At 50.2% G+C, this 20,466-nt stretch overlaps 1 protein-coding gene across 7 annotated transcripts; it reads right to left on the bottom strand.

Annotated features, from left to right (window-relative positions):
* Positions 1-856: 856 nt before the first annotated feature.
* LOC121594425 (14-3-3 protein zeta) lies at positions 857-20,351 on the bottom strand. 7 transcript variants are annotated; one of them, XM_041917661.1, is made up of 7 exons: positions 20,243-20,351; positions 5,066-5,181; positions 4,834-4,947; positions 4,595-4,721; positions 4,357-4,480; positions 2,831-2,994; positions 857-1,912 (listed from the first exon to the last, which is right to left on the bottom strand). In XM_041917661.1, the coding sequence occupies exons 2-7, from the start codon at positions 5,125-5,127 to the stop codon at positions 1,757-1,759; spliced, it is 747 nt and encodes a 248-aa protein (XP_041773595.1). In that variant the 5' UTR covers positions 5,128-5,181; positions 20,243-20,351; the 3' UTR covers positions 857-1,756. The 7 variants fall into 7 exon arrangements, with proteins under 7 accessions (XP_041773595.1, XP_041773594.1, XP_041773599.1 ...); XM_041917660.1 differs by lacking the exon at positions 2,831-2,994 and adding an exon at positions 3,751-3,914; XM_041917665.1 differs by lacking the exons at positions 2,831-2,994; positions 20,243-20,351 and adding exons at positions 3,751-3,914; positions 19,857-20,046.
* Positions 20,352-20,466: the final 115 nt, after the last annotated feature.

Below are 20,466 nucleotides of genomic sequence, written 5' to 3' on the forward strand. Positions count from 1 at the left end.
GATCGTACGCGATCGTTTCAGAATAATCCAAGTGCTACTTCCTCTCCCTCGCCCCCAATCCTTTGGTTGTATTCGAGGTTCCTCTCCCTCCTCCCATCACTCACACATACACACACACCGCACGCACGCACATTCATTAATCGACAAAAGTTACCAAAGTAGTGAGTGGGGAGGGATTTGGAAAAACATCTCCACACACGCACACGCACACACACATATACATCCACTTCAATGAGACTTAATCGTGGATAGGGGAGGGGAGGGGAAGGCGGGGAGAGATTGCTTGTTTGCTCTCTTTTCTCAGGACCCAGAGAGGAAAAAGGGACTATAGCAATAGAACATACATTATAAACATGTAGTTTTTGAGTTGTTTGTTTTGTTTGTTTGCCACTCATCGTTTCAGTTTAGACTTTTACCTTCTTTTCCTCTGTACGTTAATGCCTCTTTTCTCTCTTCTTTCCTTTGTTCTGTTTAGCCTTTGATTGGTTTGCTTGGCATATTACTCGTCATCATTGGCCCCCGTTATGCTTTTGATAGAGATGATGATTTCTTTTCCTCTCTCTCTCTCTCTCTTACCAGATTTCAGAAGAGCATCCAATTTCTGATAATATGTATGCATGTGTGTGTGTGTGAGTGCGTGTATATTTTTGCCCGCTTGCCCGTTGCACTACGGAGGTAGTACAGTGCTTTTTTTTTAAAAAAAAGACTAATCATTTCTTTCTTGCTGCCGTTTCGAGTGTGTGTGTGTTGTTAATAAGCACATAATGCGTTCGAGCAGAATGAGCGCTAAGGCAACAGCTCTGCTTTCTTCATATCGTGCCCTTTTTCTCACCTTGTTACTTGCTATGGTTTGTTGTTATTGTTACACCAATCCTTTATTTCGTGCTCGTTAAAAAGCAACAAAATTATGCCAGTTCCTCGGGCGTTCCTTCTTCTTTGACATAACACACACACACATCCACACACGCACACACACACACCCACACAGTTCCTGCGAGATGACACAAGGATGATGACGACGTACACATCACAAGCGACGAGAGTATCCGCGCGGCCGTCTGTCTGGCTGGCTGGTCTACTTTATGCCTACTACTTCTTCCGTTTTCGGACCTGCTGATGCTGAGTGCTGTGCTATCCTTCAAGAGTGAATTCACTCTCGTTCGCAAGAAATCGAACTAATGTACGTCTCCGTTCGGCCACGGAGCACAAACGGGAAAAAGGCTTGCCTGCTTTCGTTACTCTCTATCTCTGCCTCGATCGATGACTGGTGTGTTGTGTTGTGTGTCCTTTTTGCTACTTTCCAGTCCAACATGCATACCATCATCGTTTGGCTGTTGCTGCTGACCTGCTGACTTGCTGTTACTGAGACACTGACGCGGTGGCGCGCTGTTGTTGATGTTTTTTTTCTCCTTTTTTGTAATGCCTGCTGCTCTTCTTGCACGATATTTTGCTATGTTTTGCGGAAGCTACTCTTTTTTTATCTGCGCTCGCTTCATCTTCTTCGCACAACACCAACTGTGGTGATGGTTCCCTTCCGCTGTCTCGTATTAATCAATAGTCAAAAGGAATTTCTATTATGCTTTAAGTGTGTGTGTTTGTGTCTGTGTCTGTAGTGTAATGTGTACCGTGTATGTATGTGTGTGTGTGTGTGGCGTGTTTCGTGTCTGCGTGTCTATGTTGGCTGTTTTGTTGTTGTTGTTGGTAGTGTGTATGCGTGTGTGTGTGGTTTTTTTGTTTCGCTTTAATTTTAGTTTGGTTAATTATCGCCACCCTCCTGTGGTTCGTCACCGTCACCCTGGGTATCGGACGTCCACAGCGTCAGGTTGTCTCGCAGCAGCTGCATGATGAGTGTCGAGTCTTTATAGGAGTCCTCGTTCAGCGTGTCCAGCTCAGCAATCGCGTCATCGAATGCCTGTCGGTGGATGGGGTGGCGGGGCAGAGCGTTCACAATCCACATCGAGGTCCATCCGTTTCGGTGTGACGAGGAAGTTCCACCAAAAGAGATCCGGAGAGGCCGCGAGGGGATTTCGTGAAATGAAGATAAAGTTGACATTATTTTCCACACTCTAAATGGTTTCCTCCTTCCAGCAGGTTGACTGTTCTTCAAAGCAAGAACCATGATTCCGCTTTGCTGACTGTCAATCTGCTCGAAACCGGACACAACGACCGGCTTCCGTTCTGAGCCACGTACGTTTCAATCGATCAAAATAAATAAAATACACAACAATCACAGAGCTGCGCGCGCATACATGCGTGAGATGCGTAAATTGGTCGTGTCCCGCTATCGAATCTGTGGGTCTTTCCGGTGGGTTTGCGTATGATGAATTGCACAACAACGGTTATGATATTAACTGCATTAAGGGCACAGGCACAGGCAACAGAGAGTTAATTGGGGAGTTTGGGGATTACACGTTTTCATCTGAGCCAGAATAGATTCTGGGATCTTGTTGGCAAATCTTGCAAGCGCATTCTGTTAGTAGTTAGTGGGCAGCATCAGGCAGCAGATAGTTCCTATGTTAGTAGCACATGTGACACCTCAGTAACTCAATTAGAGCAAACAAATAGATTTTGTCAACCAAAAACTTAATCATTGAAGTTTCTGCACGATTTAAACTATGTTTAATTGGTTGAATGGCAGATAACAAATAAGAGCGAATTATGCAAAGTAAATACTAAACAATGAAATAAGTGTGTTAAATGGAAACAACTAATAATAAAACACATAGCGGCACCTAACCCTAACACATGTCCGATCATAAAACGTGAAGTGAAAAAAAAAGAACACACGACAAAATAATGATTAAAGTAAAAGGAAAATCCAATCATTAACCTGCTTCGCCAGATGGCAAGCCCGTGCTGGAGAGTTTATGATTTCATAGTAAAAGACGGAAAAGTTCAGCGCTAGACCTAACCGAATCGGGTGCGTGGGTTGCATTTTCGACTTTGCAATATCGAACGCTTCCTGATACGATTTCTGCGAATCCTCAACCACAGCTAAAGGAAAAAGAAGAAGAAATAGAAGAAAAAAGGGAGAGAGAGACTGGAGGAGTCAGAATGGTGCAGACTGTTTTTTTTTTTGCGCCGAACAGGCGTACATGTGACCTGTGCCACTTTGCATACGTTCTCTTCTTTGCAAGGATTAGTTTGTTTTTTGGGTTAATAATGTAGAGGAATGTACACCACAGAGCACAGCTTGCACAGGGATGTAATGAAGAAATTGCGAAAAAAAACGTTGAGCGCAAGGAGATCATGTAAAACTGGGAAACGGCACAGATAGATACTCTAAGCAACGATCACACACGCTCGGATTGCTATCGTCCTTTGTGTGTGCTTCAACATAAATGTTGTCAATAAACTACACGTTGTTAAAGATACATAAAGTCATAAAGGTAGAGCGTCTCGAAACGAGTGCCATTCTCGCTCGAGCGTGCAATTTCTTGGCAATTAAGACAAACAAAAATTCAAACAACGGCAAACCCCGATATCACCGCATAGAGAGACCATATATCACCACACATTACTGCGCAGCCACACAGACACACACGCAACCACTAGCAGTAGAGTTTGCCAAAAGCTTGCCTGTGTGTGTGAGTGAGAGAGATTGTGTGTATATTATAATTATTTCGATTGAGCTGAAACAGTTGAAGACAACATGGCCCGAGAGTGACGGAAGCAGCCGCCGTCGCCCGGGGGAGCGAGGAAACAACATTAATAATCGCAGCGTTCGGAATTGGAAGCATCATAATTGACCTGTTTAGCCAGCTGGCAGGCTTTGTCGGGCGAGTTTAGGATCTCGTAATAGAAGACGGAGAAATTGAGCGCAAGACCCAATCGGATAGGATGTGTTGGCTGCATTTTGCCTTTACTAATTTCAAAGGCATCCTGGTACGCGGCTTGGGAATCGTCAACTACGGCTGTTTGTGGCGATTGGTTTGGATAGTGCGCGACCACAGAGAGCAGGCGCATCGCATTACCACGCGCAGGGCATTACGTAAACGTACACGGCGGCGTACGTTGGAATGCGAGCGAATGAAAACGATGCATTATGGAGAAGAGATAAAGATGTGCGAATATAATTAGTACGTGTTTCCACTGTGTATGATAACGCAAGGGTAGATAGAGAGAGAGGGAGAGAGAGAGAGAGGTGGGAGATTGGAAGGGTGATGCATTGTAAATATGGAAATGGAGGACTGGGAGAACGGGAGTTCTGGAGTTTGGGACTGTGAAACGTCGGAAGGCAATGCGGCGGAGCACGGGTACGTTTGTTGGTACACCGCAGACGTCACATACTGTAAGCACACAGTACCTCCCGTGTCGCACGTTCACGCACGAATTGGATAAACAGGATGGACTTACTGTGGCGGGTTTCGCCGGTGGCTACTTCAGCTAGGTATCTGTAGTAGTCTCCCTTCATTTTGAGGTAAAACACCTTGCTCTCTGGATTACTGGCTTTGGGAATTAAGAATTTGTCCAGCAGACCCTGCATATGCGTAAAAAGAAAAAGATAGAGAGAGATAGAACGAGAGATGGAAAATGGAGTAAAATTAGCATTTCAGTATGATTACAGCATCACAGTACCGCCTCTTTTACGTACCAGCACTTCGTAGCAGATTTCCCTCAGTTCCTTCTCAACTCGTTCCCGGTACTCTCGTGCCAGTTGCTGTTTGCGGGCAGAGGATTCCGTTTTCTGTTCAATCGACGATATCACTCGCCATGATGATCTGTCGTTGAATGAAAGAACAATAGAGCAGAAAACACATACCGTCAGTCAATTGAACTAGATCACACACGTGCCATTGTGGTCGTTCCCAGTTTTTGCACACACACACATACCTTCGGGCACCGACGACGTTCTTGTAAGCGACGGACAGTAGGTTCCTTTCCTCGTTTGACAGTTCCACTCCGGTTTCTGTTACTGATTTCATTGCCTGTGCCATATCATCGTATCTGGAAGTGTATTTGAAAGCAGACAGAAAGCAAATGTAGGACACATGCACAGCAATGAGCGAGTTCCGTTTTGGTGGTGCAGTGATTATACACCCCCCCCTCCCCCCTCCACACTTACCGTTCAGATTGTTCGGCTAGTTTTGCCTTCTGCACTAGCTCTTCCTTGTCGACGGTAGACATTTTGAGTGTTCTGGATTAGCTTTTCTTTCACTAGCTTAAAACGAGAGAAACTTCCTGCGAGGAGAAGGGGAAGAGATAAAAGGAAACGGAAGCCATTATTAGCGAGATTATGGCCCATTAAAAGAGCTGAGGTAAGGAATATGGAAAAAAAATATACAGTAACACACTCCTGCTGAGCAACGTAAACACCACAAGGGCTCATAAAACTTTATACGGTCCTGGGGGGAAGTTGCTGTTTGTGCAACAAATACAATAAACCGCTTTTACGAGGGACACAACTTTTAGTTCATTATTAACCACAGCAGCAGAATAGATTCACTGATTTCGGCCTCCATCTGACTGGGAAATGACAAACAGCAGTAGCAAAGCCTGCTAGATCCCGATCCTTCGGCGATTAGTTGTTCTATCGAACGCAATCAAACCCGGTGACTTTGCCACTGCCGAATGACACGCCACTCCGCATAGCAACGCAAACACACACACACACACACACTGGTCACACGCTGACCCCCACACACTCACACACACACTCTGTGTTAGGAGGACAAACAACCGTGTAGTGCTGTGTGTACGGTGCGCTGCGGTGTGTTGCTGCAAGATGAATATTGTGCCGCAGTGGAATCAGGACACTGACCACACCAAGGCTGCCGCTCTGCCAACACAGACTGGGGAAAGTCGATCCGGGGGTGGCGAGCGGCGAACGGGTGTATCGATTGGAAGAGCGCAGCGCAAAAAATCTCGCCTGCGCTCTCTTTCAACACGACCGAACCGTGCCAAGAGCCAGCTAAGTAGTCCACCACGACGACCACTAAGAGGGCTGGAGGTCCGTACTGGTGATGGAGTGATGCAGTTGCGACGCACAGTTCGTGCTCTGTTGATCGATATTCTGCCACCACGCGTTCTCGAGTGTGTGTGTGTCTGTGTATGTAAAAAAGGATTTGCCGACCAGTTGGAAATAGTAGACCGGCGGCTCCAGAAAAGGGAACACATTTCAACACAACACACTCGCACACTCATGCAGACGGCTCGTACTTTTGCTGCAAAAATCGTTCGATACAGCTGCATTGGCAAGAGATATTTTTAAATAAATCGTCGAGCACAGCAATACGGGGAAGATGATTTACGAGCTGTCGGATGGTGCGGAAGAGCGAGAGGAGATGAGGTTTGGTTTTATCCGATTACTCAGCGCGTGGCCAGAAGCATCCGTAGGACCGTATTTGCATCAACACCCATATTTTCCAACGGCTCATGCGGAACAATTTGCGGTCCTCGATGACTAACACGCCAACACACAACCGGGGGGCGCCAACATTCCCGGGCCGACACTCTCATTTGCCCAAATCCAAGGTCCCTTGCACCACTACTAACACACACACACTCAGAGAGAAGAACGTATAAAAACCCCATTCGCACAGACTGTTCGTACAATTACACACACACACACAGATAGGGTCAGGCGTAGTACAGCCGCATTTGCAGTTTGCGGCGGCGGCGGCAGCGGTGACGGCCAGCGCATAAGTAAGAAACGTGATTCCTCTTCTCGGCGGCGGCGCTTCTTTGGTGATGATGACGTAATCCGACACGGGACAGATGCGTCAAACCCCGGAGGTCACGCAGGCCGGTGGTGAAGAGGAAGAACGGGAGAAAGAGAGAGAGAGAGACAGAGAAAGCACAAAAGGATCGTAATCGCACCAACACACACACAGAATATGAGAATTTGGCAAATCCCTATTTGTGTGCGGACACACAGCAACCGCAAAATTGAATGTTTGATTAGCCGACCGGGGAAGATTAAAAACGTTGAAAATCTGCCTCTACCAACACATACACCATCATTTCCAACGCACACACACACACACATACACTCTCGCTTGCACGCACTCGGAAGACGCACATACACTCGACGGAAGAAATCGACGTTGGCGTTGGACTATTTTGAAGAAAGCATCATCGGTGGTAATAGGACACACGTACGCACGCACACCCTCTGGGGAGTAGTGGACTGGATCGGATCGAATCGTACCCGTCGGCAGAGATTGCGTCATGCCCGACAATATGAGGAAAATGAAAATATCTAAAATAACTATTTTCCTCTTCCTTCTTGTGAAACAGAAGAGCCAAAAGGGGTGAGGAGGGGATGGCGATGTTGGACGTAAGCGCAAACATTCATCCAGCACAAACAGTGTTATTCACCTCACCTCCTCTTGGGAACGGATGTGTGTGTGTGTGTGTGTGTGTTGAACCCAAATCGGTACAGACCTTCTCTCTGTCCTCTCTCTCCGGTAAGTTCTGCCGACACTGGTAAGGGCCCCCTTTGAACCGTCTTCCGGTCGTTGCGACGTTCCTAATCTAACTAATCGAAAAAAAGACGGCGGTCGATTGCGTATCCCCACTAACACGCTCTTTTCAATCGGCCTTTTTCTCTCTTGCTCGCTCTCTCTCACTCTTTATCTCTCCAGTTGCCCTTTCTCGTGCATGACTCCCTTCTGGTGACACTGTTCCAAAACGGCATCGCGTCAGTCGCCACCATACAACAGTGAGTCATCCGTGCGTGTTTGCATGAGGCGTGTGTGTGTGTGTGTGTGTGTGTGTGTGGTGGTGGTGCTGTGGTACACGTTTGTGTAGGTGCGTGGTAGTGATTGTAGGTTGCCATTAACAACCATGCTGCTCCATCGCCTTACAGAGCGGGCGCGCGCGCGACTATCGTCAATTACGGGCCACCCCACCCTTCCGATTCGCTCCAGCCAGTGGATAAATGCGAGAAACCGGCCCGAAAGAAGGTCCATGTTAAGCGCGCTTTATGCGCACACCCCAAAAGGCGTCACACCATTCAATGCCACACATACACAACTGACTACTGACTCAACGGCACCCCGGGAATGATGGGGAGTGGAGGGCAGTTGATTCTCCATTTACCAATGCAACCCCTTCGTCGCTCGACAAATGAGGCCCTCGAGAAGCAGTTAAAAGTTTTAATGAGATCTCGATAACAACACCGTCGTCGCGCTTTTAGAAATCAACCACCCGACCCGGTTGGTGGCGGTCCGACCTCTGCCCACGCGCGCCCAGCTTGGCAAGGCGTTAGCATGCGGAAGCGGAACAGTAGCCCCCCCCCCTCCCCGCCTTCCACTGGTATTGCCATTCGCTGTCGTCGCGTGCGGAACCGATCGGGAAAATCAATAAAAAATAATTTCATAAATACATAGCACCAGTGCCGCAGCGCGCAAACGGTGGCAACCGCTCGCCCATCCCACTCACTACTCCCACAATTTTCATATATGAGCTGGACTTTTCGAGTTTGTATGTGTGTGATATGAGATGGCCCTGAAAAAGGCACTAAAGGGCAGCCAGCTGCGCGTGAAAAACAATCCGGATCGGAAATCCGATTGCACCGGACCCAACCATTCGTTTGTGAGCGATGCACTAGACAGAGACGAGGCGACATAGAGAGAGAGAGAGAGAGAAAAGCCCAGCCAGTCCCGCCGGACGGGAATGCTGCTTTTCTGGAAAGATGAGATGCAATTATCATCATCATCATCATCATCATCATCGTGCCAGCGGATGTTTCACTTCATCCAGAGCGTTAGCGCAACAACACACGCGCCAACAGAATTTCTCGAAAGCCTCGGCCACAGCAATTTGACTCCCGGGCAGCAGATATTGCCTCCGAGCAGATATTGGTGAGTGTGCCTCCGATCTTCTCTACACACCAATCGGTGGGGTCTCTCGCGGGATCCACCAGCATAGCGTCAGCTTGATTCGGCTGATGACGACGAGTGCTGCTTTTGTCTGCTCTTGTCTGCCGTTGCCGGTGTCGTTGACGCATGCAACCCCATACACACACACAATTTTTGTCTATGCTGACGTTTCCTTTTCTCCCATCATCCTCCCTCCTTGTTTGGAGAGTTTCCGTTTCATCATTCCATTCCTTCTTCGCGCTTCGAATGGAATTGTCCCGTTAACGTGGTGGTATCTTCATCCGTAACCGCTTTCCGTGTCTGTGTGTGCGTTTGTTGCATTCCGTTCACATTCCGCAATTCGTTTTTTCGAAGTGAAGCTACTTTCCTTCAATCTGGGGAACGTCTGAGAAAAAAAAAATGCACATATATACACACACATGTGGCGGCTACCCCAAAAATAACGAAAATCGGAACATTGGAAATGAAAATTGCACCTCCCCAATGAAGCTGGTCCAGCTCCAACTCACACACACAGAGATGCATTGTGTGGCGTTTCTTTTATCGGGCATATAATAAAAAAAGAAAAGTTTTACCGGCGTCACCGAGCCCTCTAAGGTGTGCCTCTACTACAATCGCGTCTTCAATTTCTCCTACAGCTTGTCCCGCGGCCGAATGCGCCATCGTTTGATATCGCCATGATGATGCGTGTATGCCGTTGGCACTGTTGGATGACATCCAGTGAGGAGCCCGGTTGGAGACTTTCTTCTTCTTCTTCTTCTTATTCTTCTTCTTCTTCTTCTTCTTCTTTTTCCACTGTCTGCTTCGAGTCTCCCTGCTCTTTGTCATTTTCGATCAGCGTTTCTCTGCGCGCACCCGCCGCTTTTCCATTAGACATCGTTCGTTTTCCATCTGCAACAGCAACTAACAGCTACACTTCGGTCGCGTTCTGCTGCTTTCGTAGATTTCCCGGCAAAGGGAGCGCGTAAAGAATGGCGCGTGATGGAAATAGATTGCTGCCCGTACTGATTCTACCGATTCCGCAGCCCAACAATGTTCGAGAAAACAACGGCATCTTCTGATCATTGATTCTGGCCAATGTTCTCCTCTCTTGCTCTCCCAGGGAGAGTTTCTCTCTCTCTCTCTCACGCCCTTTCTCTTTCTCTTCGTAATGGATATTTTATGTTTTCTGCTGGGAATCATCTCCTCTTCAACTCAGCTGAGCCAGCAGCTCCATAAACCCCCAAACCATGTGTGTGTGTGTGTGTGTGTGAGTACTTGCGTGTGCTCTACAGCTCCAGATCTTATCTAGACCACAAAGCAGGCGGCCAGAGAGGTAGAGATGTCGATGATGATGATGATGATGATGATGTTGGAAAAACGAGGTGAAAAATCGATACCGGGCGCAAGCTCACAGAATCGATTATACGCCCATAAAGCGATCAGAAGGACATCGCGCTAACGGGTCAAATTGATTCGTATGCAGCAAGTCTTGTTAACAGATCATGTAGATTCTTTTTCTAATTGTTATATGAGTTGCTAAAAGTATTGCAAATTGTATTACAACCAGGTATTAAGGCAGAGGCACACATTTGATTGTCTTTTCATCTGGACACATGGTGAAGTCTGGTAAATGACATATGACACAATTCTGAACCAGGCAAACCTCTTGGTTCCACACAGTCTGCATACTCTCTCTCTCTCCCTCTCTCTCTCTCTCTCTCACTCTCTCTCATTCACCTCAACACATCCACTAAATGCTTTATCTTCACCGAATTTCCCCAAATCGATTTTCTCCGATCTGAATTTAGCTTTTAAAATTCATTTGCTTCCGTGTGACGTACTCGTCTTCTTTAATGCATACTATTCCCTAACCCAGCACACACACACACACACGCCCCAGGCATAACTCTCTGTCCGTCCGAGCTTCTTGGAGCCGCTGAGACTCTTTTGCACACGCGCACACACACACACAAACGCACACACACACATACAAACGTAGGGGTTTGTCCTCAGAACGTACGCAATTTCTAGTCCAAAAAGAATGGTTTGGCCTATCGCCCGGAGGAAGCCCCCGCGTAGAGCTGAAGGAGCACATCCGACACACACACACACACTGATAAAACGGAAAAGAGAGATCCACACGCACGCACGCACGCACGGTGGTGAGAGTTTTCCACCGCTTTCTTCCTGCAGGTTCGAGTCAATCAAAGTGGTGCTCTTGTTGCTAGGGAAGTGTTGCGCGGTAGGTAGTGTCGGAATTTTATTCCCTTTTTCCCAGAACACGCCGCCATCTTCGATTCGTTGCATCGCCGTTTTGCACGGCCCCAAGGCGCAGAAAAAGAAGACAATTTTCCGTCTATAAAAAAGTATGAACCAGGCAGCCAGGCAGACGTTTTTCCTCGCATGAAATTTATCACACCAAGAGGGAGGATGCGGCGACGGCGGCGGCGATCGTCACTGACGCCACTGATGGAGGATGGGCGGGGGGGGGGGGGGGGGCGGGGGTTGGCAGAGGGGTAGGCGAAAATGCGAAACTCGTGTGTCTTTCGCCTGTTGGTTGGCAAACAATAAGAAGATGGGTAGAAGAGCGACGGGGCGGGGACAGCCGTCGAGCAAATTCTTTCCCGACGAGACATGGGGCTGTGTCTGCAGCGGGCAAATTGCACACGCAGAAAGCCTCTGCGTTCACGCCCTTCTCACAGACCGCCACTTCCACTCCCTCCCTCGCCCCCCCCCCTCCCCTGCTTTCTCCCTTTTCCCTGCACACCTTTCGGGACGGATGGGACACCCCGGGGGAAGGAAAACCTACACGTTTCCGCACGGGCGAGCCGCTGTTCTTCCACCAAAAACCGACACGGGGACACGGCGACGCGAGTACCAGCCTACTCTCCAACTACACACTATAGATACACACACCGCACACACAGTGGGCAGAAGGCAGCAGCAGAACGCACGCAGCGAGAAAACCGAACGCGTCGTGAAAAGCTCGCACGAACTCCGGGACTGACACACTGGCCCTGGGTTGCCGAGTTGGTTGGTCCCGAACCGGCCCCGCGTTCGTGCGTTCAAAAATACCGACACTGGGACGGTGTCGCTCTGGCCTCGCTCTCTCGCTCTGTCTCTCTCTCTCTTGCTTTCCCATATATTTTCATTATCTTGCTCTCTCTCTATCTATTTTCTCTGTCTCTCTCTTTCTGGGGGGATGTTGAACATCATCAGCGCCTGCTGTTATGCTGCTACGCGATTCCGTTTGCTGATCCCTCTTGGACTTAGACTGGCTCTGTCTCTCCCTCTCGCACGCCTACAATCACACACGCATTAGAAACAAAAAACACGGCCATCCCCCCAATTGCTCCCAGCTGTCGAGAGCTGCTGGCGAGAGAAACACCAATGCTTCGAGCGCATGGTTTGCAGGGAAGAGTGGTGGTGGTGGTGGTTGTTCGGTGGGGAACCGAGCGCGAGAATATGATTTTATTGGATGCGCGTGCGCACGATGGACCGAGAAAAGGTTTGGCCTCACGGAGGAGGACGGGAACTGGCAAGGAATCTTCAAGCCAGGTGGAGCAAATGGTGAACCCCCCCCCCCCCCCTCAACATTACAATACATCCTTTTCTGTGGGAATGGTTTCCGGCTAGCTGAAGATGGGGTCGTAGAAAAGGATGGCCAGGATCGTTTCGGTTTGTGTGCGGCGGTCGGTCATCCGACATCCGGCCTTTCCACTTATATTCGACGTACGGTAGTAAGGATGCTTGACCAAAAGTCTCGTTGATTGCGATTTTAGAGCATCTCCATAGCAAGCCTCCTTGACAACGAGCTAGCCCCAGCCTGCTCGGAACGATGGATTCGGGCGAGCGCTAGGAGGACGCCTCAACGCCTCTTGAAACATCCAAACGACCCCCATCGTCTCGATTTTAATGATCAAAGGCAACGTGGTTTTATTTTTGCTAACCCGATCGATCGATTCGCCACACACACACACACCACGCGGGGTAGGGTACAATCTCTGGCACATTCTTTCAATATGGTCGTGAACACGAGCAAAGGGAGGGGGAGAAACCTAGTCCGATCCTGCTCTGGCTTGCTGCCAGGCTGGAGCTGGAGCTGCAACCGTACAACGGAGAGAGAGAGCGAGCTAGGATAACGCATTGGTCAAACTGCGACGGCGCAGCCTTTCCTTCCATGCTCCGTTGTTACGTGTTCCGGGCTCCACATCCAGGATCACACCAACCTGTATATCTCTATCCTTTTTCGTGTGGTTTTTGCCAACTTTTTTGTTAGAAGGATCTGCTCTCGGAGCAACGCAACCGACGAAGCGCTGCGTTGTGGAAGGAGTAAAATGATATTACGCTACACTTTTCCTTTTTTGGTCTTGTTTCTTGCACAAAGAGGTTTCACGATGGACCAGTTTTCCTGTTTTTTTTTTCTCCAGAGAACGGACTTCAATATCCCTTGAGGTGAGAACCAACAGACCAAACACCCACAAACACACACACACGTACAGAAGCCAGAAATCGCAAATTGTTTTTGTTGCAGGAAGGATCCAGCATGATTAGGACCTAAGTCAACAAGGTTCGCATTTGCAGCACGGTGATGGCGCGATGCTCCACCATAAGGCCCTCTTCCTTTTCTCCTTCTTCTTCTTCTTTTCTTCTTCTTTTGCTATAGCTATGCAGCAGTCAAGTTGTTTCTTCAGCAGTGTGCACACACAAGCATGCAAGCGGTCCTTATGCCTTAAAGTACCGGAGGCTTTTCCTCTTCATCTGTGTCATCTTCATTATTTCGCTGCATTGGAGAGCCTTGCGCATTTAGCACGACACACACACACACCTAAATGAGGGAAGACGCATCTTCTTGAGCAGTCCAGTGCTGCAGCACTGGGCAGGACTCCATTGGCCATAAGCACACCGCGCGCACGGCCAGTGTAGTTTCCGTTGTGCAACGTTATACAATATGTTGCTTCATTGCTTTCTCTCTCCCTCCTCTCGCCAACACCCCCTGGGGGACTGGGCGGGCTATCCTTTTCTATCGGGGCCGGCGTTTGCGGTCAGGTCTTTTCTTCCTCCCCCAAGAGGGACATTCTTACGCTATTTATAGGGCGCACCGAAAGCTTCATTAAAATTCAATGGCCATTCAGTGTTGCAATAACTTGTGCGATAAAATTGGCCACACAGAGACCGCGCAAATGACTGCCACAAGCACAAACACACACACATACTTTCTTTTCGACATAGAAAAAACAACAATGATGGAACCTCTTTTCCAGCAACAATAATGAAACAAAAAATCCAAAAAGCAACGTCAAATGCACTCGAGCAAAGTGGGAGTTGCTGTTTTTTTTTTCTTTTCTTCTTGTGCTCTTTCCACCCCATGCTGGGATGCTGGAAAAAGGGGAAGAAGGGCTCCTTTATATTTAGCCCCTTTTTTAGCTCGCTCTAAGATAATGTGCGCTAGAGAGCGCCCACAACAACAACAACAAGCGACACCAGGCCAAGAACAAGAACAAAAGCACTGGAAGCGAGAACCAGCGAGCCGAGAGGACACACAGGAATGGAAAGGAAAAGCCGCTCCCCCCCCCCCCTTGCTGCACTTTGTGCGCAAATGATAAGCATCCTTTAGGAAAGTTTTCATCACAACACAAGCGTCACTCGCGCTTTTCGCCGGCACAAAGCAGCAAAAAACAACGAAAAAAACAACACGGCAAAGCAATTTAAAATTTCATCCCTAATGAAGTGCCGGAGGTTACAATGGAGTGTGCGCGCGCCCCGTGTCCTTTTCAACCTTCCTTTCCGTGGGTGTGTGTGTTTTTTCGTTGTTTCGTCACAAGCACAAGAAGCTCATCTCGACGAGGAATTGTGTCACTACTGCGAGGAAAAATTCATCATTCTTTGCTCGTGTGCTCGTGGAGCGGATTTTGTTCACGTGCCTGCGCGCCGCCGAGTCGAGTCACCGCGGCGCAATTCGACACAGTTGTGTCGCACTGTCTCTCTCCCCCCTGCCCTCCCCAATTGGTTCATTACTTATCTGTGATAATGCTTTTGTCGTCAGCGAGCGACCGAGCGACCGAGCGAGCGAGTTATGCAATATCGCCACGTACAGAAAAACAATTTGCTACAGGCGAGCAATCAGTAGGGTAAATAAGGTGACGCGCGTTAGCGTTTGGGGCTGCTGGTTCCCCTTCGCTCTAAACGACGCCCGAAAAGTGCCCGAAAGGCGACCAGAAGAGATCGCACAGGGATCTCCCTTTTCGGCACGCTAGACCAACAACAACCTATCCTCCACTACACAACCCTGCAACCCCCGCCTCCCGCCTCGACATCGACCGCAACGACACCGTTAATAGTTGGAAGCAATTTAGATACGCAATCGGACAGCCTTCGGACGGGCTGCCCTGCTGCCGGAAGGGGTGTCCCAGGGGCGAGAAGTTAAGAAAAAAAAAATATCAGTTTAGGCACATATATACACTCGTGAGTACACACAGCCCCCGAATCCAGCTTCTCTCCACTCCCGTTTCGTCGCCATTTGTCCACCAAGGATTGTGTGTTTTTCAACTCCGGACGGCTCCAGTTTCCCGCAACCAATCCGCCACTTGTTCTTGCCTATTGCGGTGGGGGTGAGGAAGAGATCCGTACGTCTTATCGGTGGTGTACCGGAGTTTGGGGTGGCAATTCCAGGTAGATGGCAAGTTCCGTTGGAGGTTCCGTGGACAGTTTCTTATCTTGAGTATACAAGCTTCTTCACTATAAAGCACTGGACGGAACACCTTCCAACAAGAGCTTCTCCTCCTCTTCACCATTGCCACCGGCCACGGTTAGTCATTCCCTCTCCTAGGACGGCTATCGATAGAGATGACCTCCTCGCTGCCTCGAGAGACCCGCGGCCAATGTGTTTCCGCTGCCTTCCCACACACACACAAAAGGAGGAGCACTGCTGTTGGGGGTGATGGTTTATTAATATATATGGCCGAAAAACGTCAACCAAACCGTCCACGCCGTTCCATTCTCTTGAAGCCGTTAAGCGTGCGCTCGCGCAATTGAATGCGCGCGCGAGCGACTGGGGGGGGGGGGTCTCCTGCGTGCGCCGTTTGACTTGTTGGATGTGCGCTTCTCCTTAAATCATTGTCACCATCACTCTTACACTGAATGTTGCCGCGAAGCCTTTTTTTTCCAGCACGCATCGAAGGAATTGACGAAACTGGGCTGCAAGGCCAGGCTATTCCAACGCAATATTGTTCAGCCAACGCAAGTGAGACGGTTTGGGGACACATGGCGTGCCGTGACGGGACGGGAAGCTGTCAATCTCATTTCCATACAGACCGCACACTCCACAGTCTCTCCTCCACCAATGCCTTTTGCGGGTCGGCGTCATCATGTGGTTTGGCGCGCCGCGTCGCCTACACTTCCTACACGCATTTATGTTTTTCGTTTGTGTGCGTGTGCATGTGTGTGTTGTTTGCGTTTCCATCAGCATGTTTTGCGCAGCATGCGCTGGCGGCGAATGGCCGTTTACTTTCTCCACCAAACCACACCCAACGCGGGCGTCGGGTGTGGGAAGGCTTTCGTGCAGCCGTTGGAATATGGTAAGTGAAGATCGGTTCGAACATTCCTTCGCCTTTGATGGTGATGATGCCGTCAGTGGGCCGGGGGCGGCGGCGAGGGGAAAGAAAAGGGGAATAAACTGCACTTTTTACGGCGTCGAACGGTCGGGGCTTAACGGCGTCGGCGGGCCACTAGTTCTTCTTCTTCAGGCAAGTCTGCACACACGTGTATGTGTGTGTTTCTCGCTCGCTCCCGCCAATGTTATGAAGGGTGCTGCTGGTGCTGCTGTCGCAAATGCTCAAGGCCATTCGCGTGTAAGCAGCTTCGCGCAACCGGCTGGAGCAACCGATTCCGGCGATCGTGTCGTAATGGAGACGGTGCCGTCTCCACTGACCCTTCCACTCCAGAACTCAGCTCGACCAGAATGCCGCTTTGCAATGTCCTTCCAAATGGCGGCGCACGGGGGTTCCAATTAGCCGACCGCCTCTCTATTCCTTCTTGCCTTCCACCAAGCAAAATATGTGTATGTGTGTGTGTGTGTGTGTGTGTGTGCATCTCCCTTTCAGCCATCTAGTTCAAATCGCTGCCCTCAATTGGGAATGTGTTACCGTCTCGCGTCCCTCGCCATCGTCGTTGTCGCGTGAATGTACACAGCGTGCGCGTCGCAGTAGTATGCATGCGCCCGTGTGTTTCACTCTTTTTGTTCCTTTTTTTTTGCACGCACACACCCTCGTCCACCTTCGGAATCGAATTAGCCTTGAAAACGTTCTAAACCCCCACCCCCCTCCCCCCTCATTACTCATATACATATGCAACACGGCAACGAACACAGCTCCACCGACGTGCACATAGACACATACATTTTTCTCACTCTCTCTCTCTCACTCACACTCTCTCTCTCGCTCTCTCTCTCTTTCATTCCTGTGCGGTCCCCGTTTGTACAGCACAGTGCTCCACCATCTCAACCCCTTTGGATTGGACGCATGTCGTCGCCGCCGCCACTGCCACCAATGCTGCTAACTAATCAGCCATTATACTGCTCCACCGTGCCCAGAAGGCACCCCTCGACCCCATCCAAAGCGAAGACATGGATCCCCTTGTTGAGGGATGGAGGGAGACACAGAACAGGGGGGGTGGACAGAGATATATCGGCGAGTGCGCATGCGACCGAATGGAAGAGCACGTACAGGAGCCGCACAAAAGGGAAATAGAGCTATTAAAAAAAGATCTGACGACGGCGAAAACAGCGAGAACTGAAGGAAGGAAAAGCTTCAGCACATACACACACACACACACATGCGCGCACACCTACTGAGATCAGGTTGCTCTTGGTCGGCGGCGCCCACTTACACTGTGTGGGGGGCGAGGTGGAGCAGATAACTGTGTGATTGGGGAATGTGTGTTTGTGTGTGAGCGACAGTGCGAGCAAGACACAACATCGCCAATCGTTCGCCAGCCAGCCACACCAGACCAGCAGCCAATAGGGGTGTGAGCGAGCATTATACACACACACACGCGCGCGCATTCCATTCCATTCTGGTCGCACGGGACCCGGTGGAGACGCGCGAAACGTGTGCACGCGGATATGGGCGCGTGCCAAAATGGTGAGGAAGGGAGTGCTGGGAGCGTTTCCGGCGCGCTCCACATACTGCGCATCCCCTTCTCGGTCGCTTGAAGGGGGACAGGTGTGGCCCGAGGCCGGAAACTGCAAAATCGAACACAAACGCGAGCGACTGATAGCAGCAAAAAGGTCGGCCCGTCCGAGGAGATGGAGCTGCTGTCCGGTTCGCCATCATCGTGCTCTTGCTTTTTCGATTCTCTTCTCGAGCAGCAAACGGGACTCGAACCTGCACACATTCTAGCGTGCGCCTTACGTGCCTCTGTGCTCGCGTTTCCATGGCACACACAGGTGTACCAACATGATGATGATGATGATGGCGATGATGATCCGTTGCTGCTCGGTTTCTCTTTTCGAGCAGTGTGGCACCTCCTTTCATTCTGTCGTTTTACCGTTCGTGCTCTCCGGTGCGCGCGCTCTCTCTTTTTCTCTCTCTTCATACACCGGTCCGAAGCGACGGCATGCGGCGGGGTGAGAAAATTCTAGAAAATCCTCATCGCCCCAGCTCGCGCGCGCATATCCGTCGGAGCGGCCACACGCTGAAGCGGGACGGCAGCAGCAGCACCACCGCCCGGAGGATGATGAGGGTTGTTCCGAGAAACATGCGTATTTCTCTACTTATGCTGCTGTGCCGGATGTGGTGGCCCGTGACAGAAACGGACGGGAAAATGGAACCCCCGTGTTCACGCGCGGAGGCGAAGAAGATGAACGACCTCCACCCAACCTCTCACATAGGGGGGCGAGATGGGGTCTGCCAGCGGCCTCAACATGACCGTGTCTCTCTCTCTATCCGGCCGGCCTACTGCGGTGTCGTCGTGTGTGGATTTCGGTTGCACGTCCAACTTTTTTTTCTCTCTCTCTCTCTCTCTCTTGCCTGGCTATGGCTCCATACTCTTTCTTTCTCTTTCTCTCTTTCGCGGCATGCTTCATCATCTATCGATAATCAAATCAAGTTCTGTTTCAGCTATTTTTTGTCAGCTCACCAGCCGGGCCATAAATTGCGTAGAGCTTTTCCGAAAGCCTCATTCTCGCTCCCTTTCCACCCTTCGCCCAATTATGCGCGTGTGTTGGCGATCGTACGGGAATTTTGCTTGCCCGCTGCTCCCGGCGGGAAGGGTAATTTGGTTGCACACACACACACACACCGCCCCAGTCGCGCTTCTTCAATTTCTTCTACCGTCACGCGCGTGTCACCAACCGCCGCCTGCCACCGTTCGATCGTATGATGTCGTTTTTTTCTTCCACAGTCTCTCCCATCACACCTCTAACACACAAACTCTCGCATACACCAACCTACACACGCACACACACGAATGTACGAGCACACATGTACAGACACGCGCACACTTGGTTTCTAACACGCACGAATCGCACGACGGAGGAAAGGTCGGCGTAGGGACACTGAAATGCGGGGCCCCGCACCACACGCACACACTGTCACGAAGATCACGCGAATTCCTTGACTGAACACACTAGAGCAGGCAGAACACCGACAGCCACACACACAGAGCCGTGCATGTGGAAGTCAAGGGGATGAAAAAAAACACACACACACACACACATACACAGATACACCAACAGAGTGGCGGAAAAGGAAACCATGAAGAGGGTTGGCAGAATTACATTTAAATCATTTAATGCGCTTCCCCATCGCTCCCCTCCCTCGTGGCACGTTAAACTCACGCGAGATCGAATCGGGCCACTTCCGTTCCGAGGCGTGCGTGTGCGCTGCGTTTTCTTACTTTTACACCGCTCACACCGTACCAGAGTTATGTTGGGCCACCACCACCACCTTTTGACCCAGCGATGTCGCCGCCGCCTCCGTCACCGCTTGGCAACTCTGGACAAACACAGCAACGTGCCACCCGTCCCACCCCACCAAAAAGTGCACCAACCTGAGACCGGTGGCTCTGCGGCGTTCGGAAAACCTACCCCTAATGGACCGGGAATCAGACGGGAAATTGCTGCTGCAACCGGCGTTCGAACGCACTTCCAATGACCGTACCGAACTGATGTTCTTCGCTGTCGTCGCCCAAAGACTCTCTCTCTCAAAATGGCTGCCCTGACATACACAGGCGCGCGCACACACACACCGTCACACGGACACACGGGGTGTGTGTCGGATGCGTCACACCGGGGTGAGTGATGGAAGAAGAAAAAAATCCCACCCCGGATTGCGGTTCAAACTTCCGTCCCCGAAAATGGCCACACAGTGCGCGCCGGGAGGGAAAACTTCAGGTGTCCCCGGTGGGTGGGCACAAGCGGTCGCAGTTTTACTTACTTTTGGTAAGAAGAGGCGGTAGTTAAACGTACAAAATTACGATGGCACACACGACTTTTTTACACGGCTCGTAGCAAAATTTAGCAGCGCAGATGGGAAAGTTGACAGATGGAGCGAAACGCTTGAGCCGAAACGCTTCAGCTCGTTTTCAAATTGCGCCTCGCGAAACGGGCGTCCGGGTGGAGCTGTCCTGAGCTCAATCGAAAATGTTCAGTTTTGAGAAC

Source organism: Anopheles merus, chromosome 2L (genome assembly GCF_017562075.2).
Source record: "Anopheles merus strain MAF chromosome 2L, AmerM5.1, whole genome shotgun sequence".
In the NCBI taxonomy this organism is placed as follows: domain Eukaryota; kingdom Metazoa; phylum Arthropoda; class Insecta; order Diptera; family Culicidae; genus Anopheles; species Anopheles merus.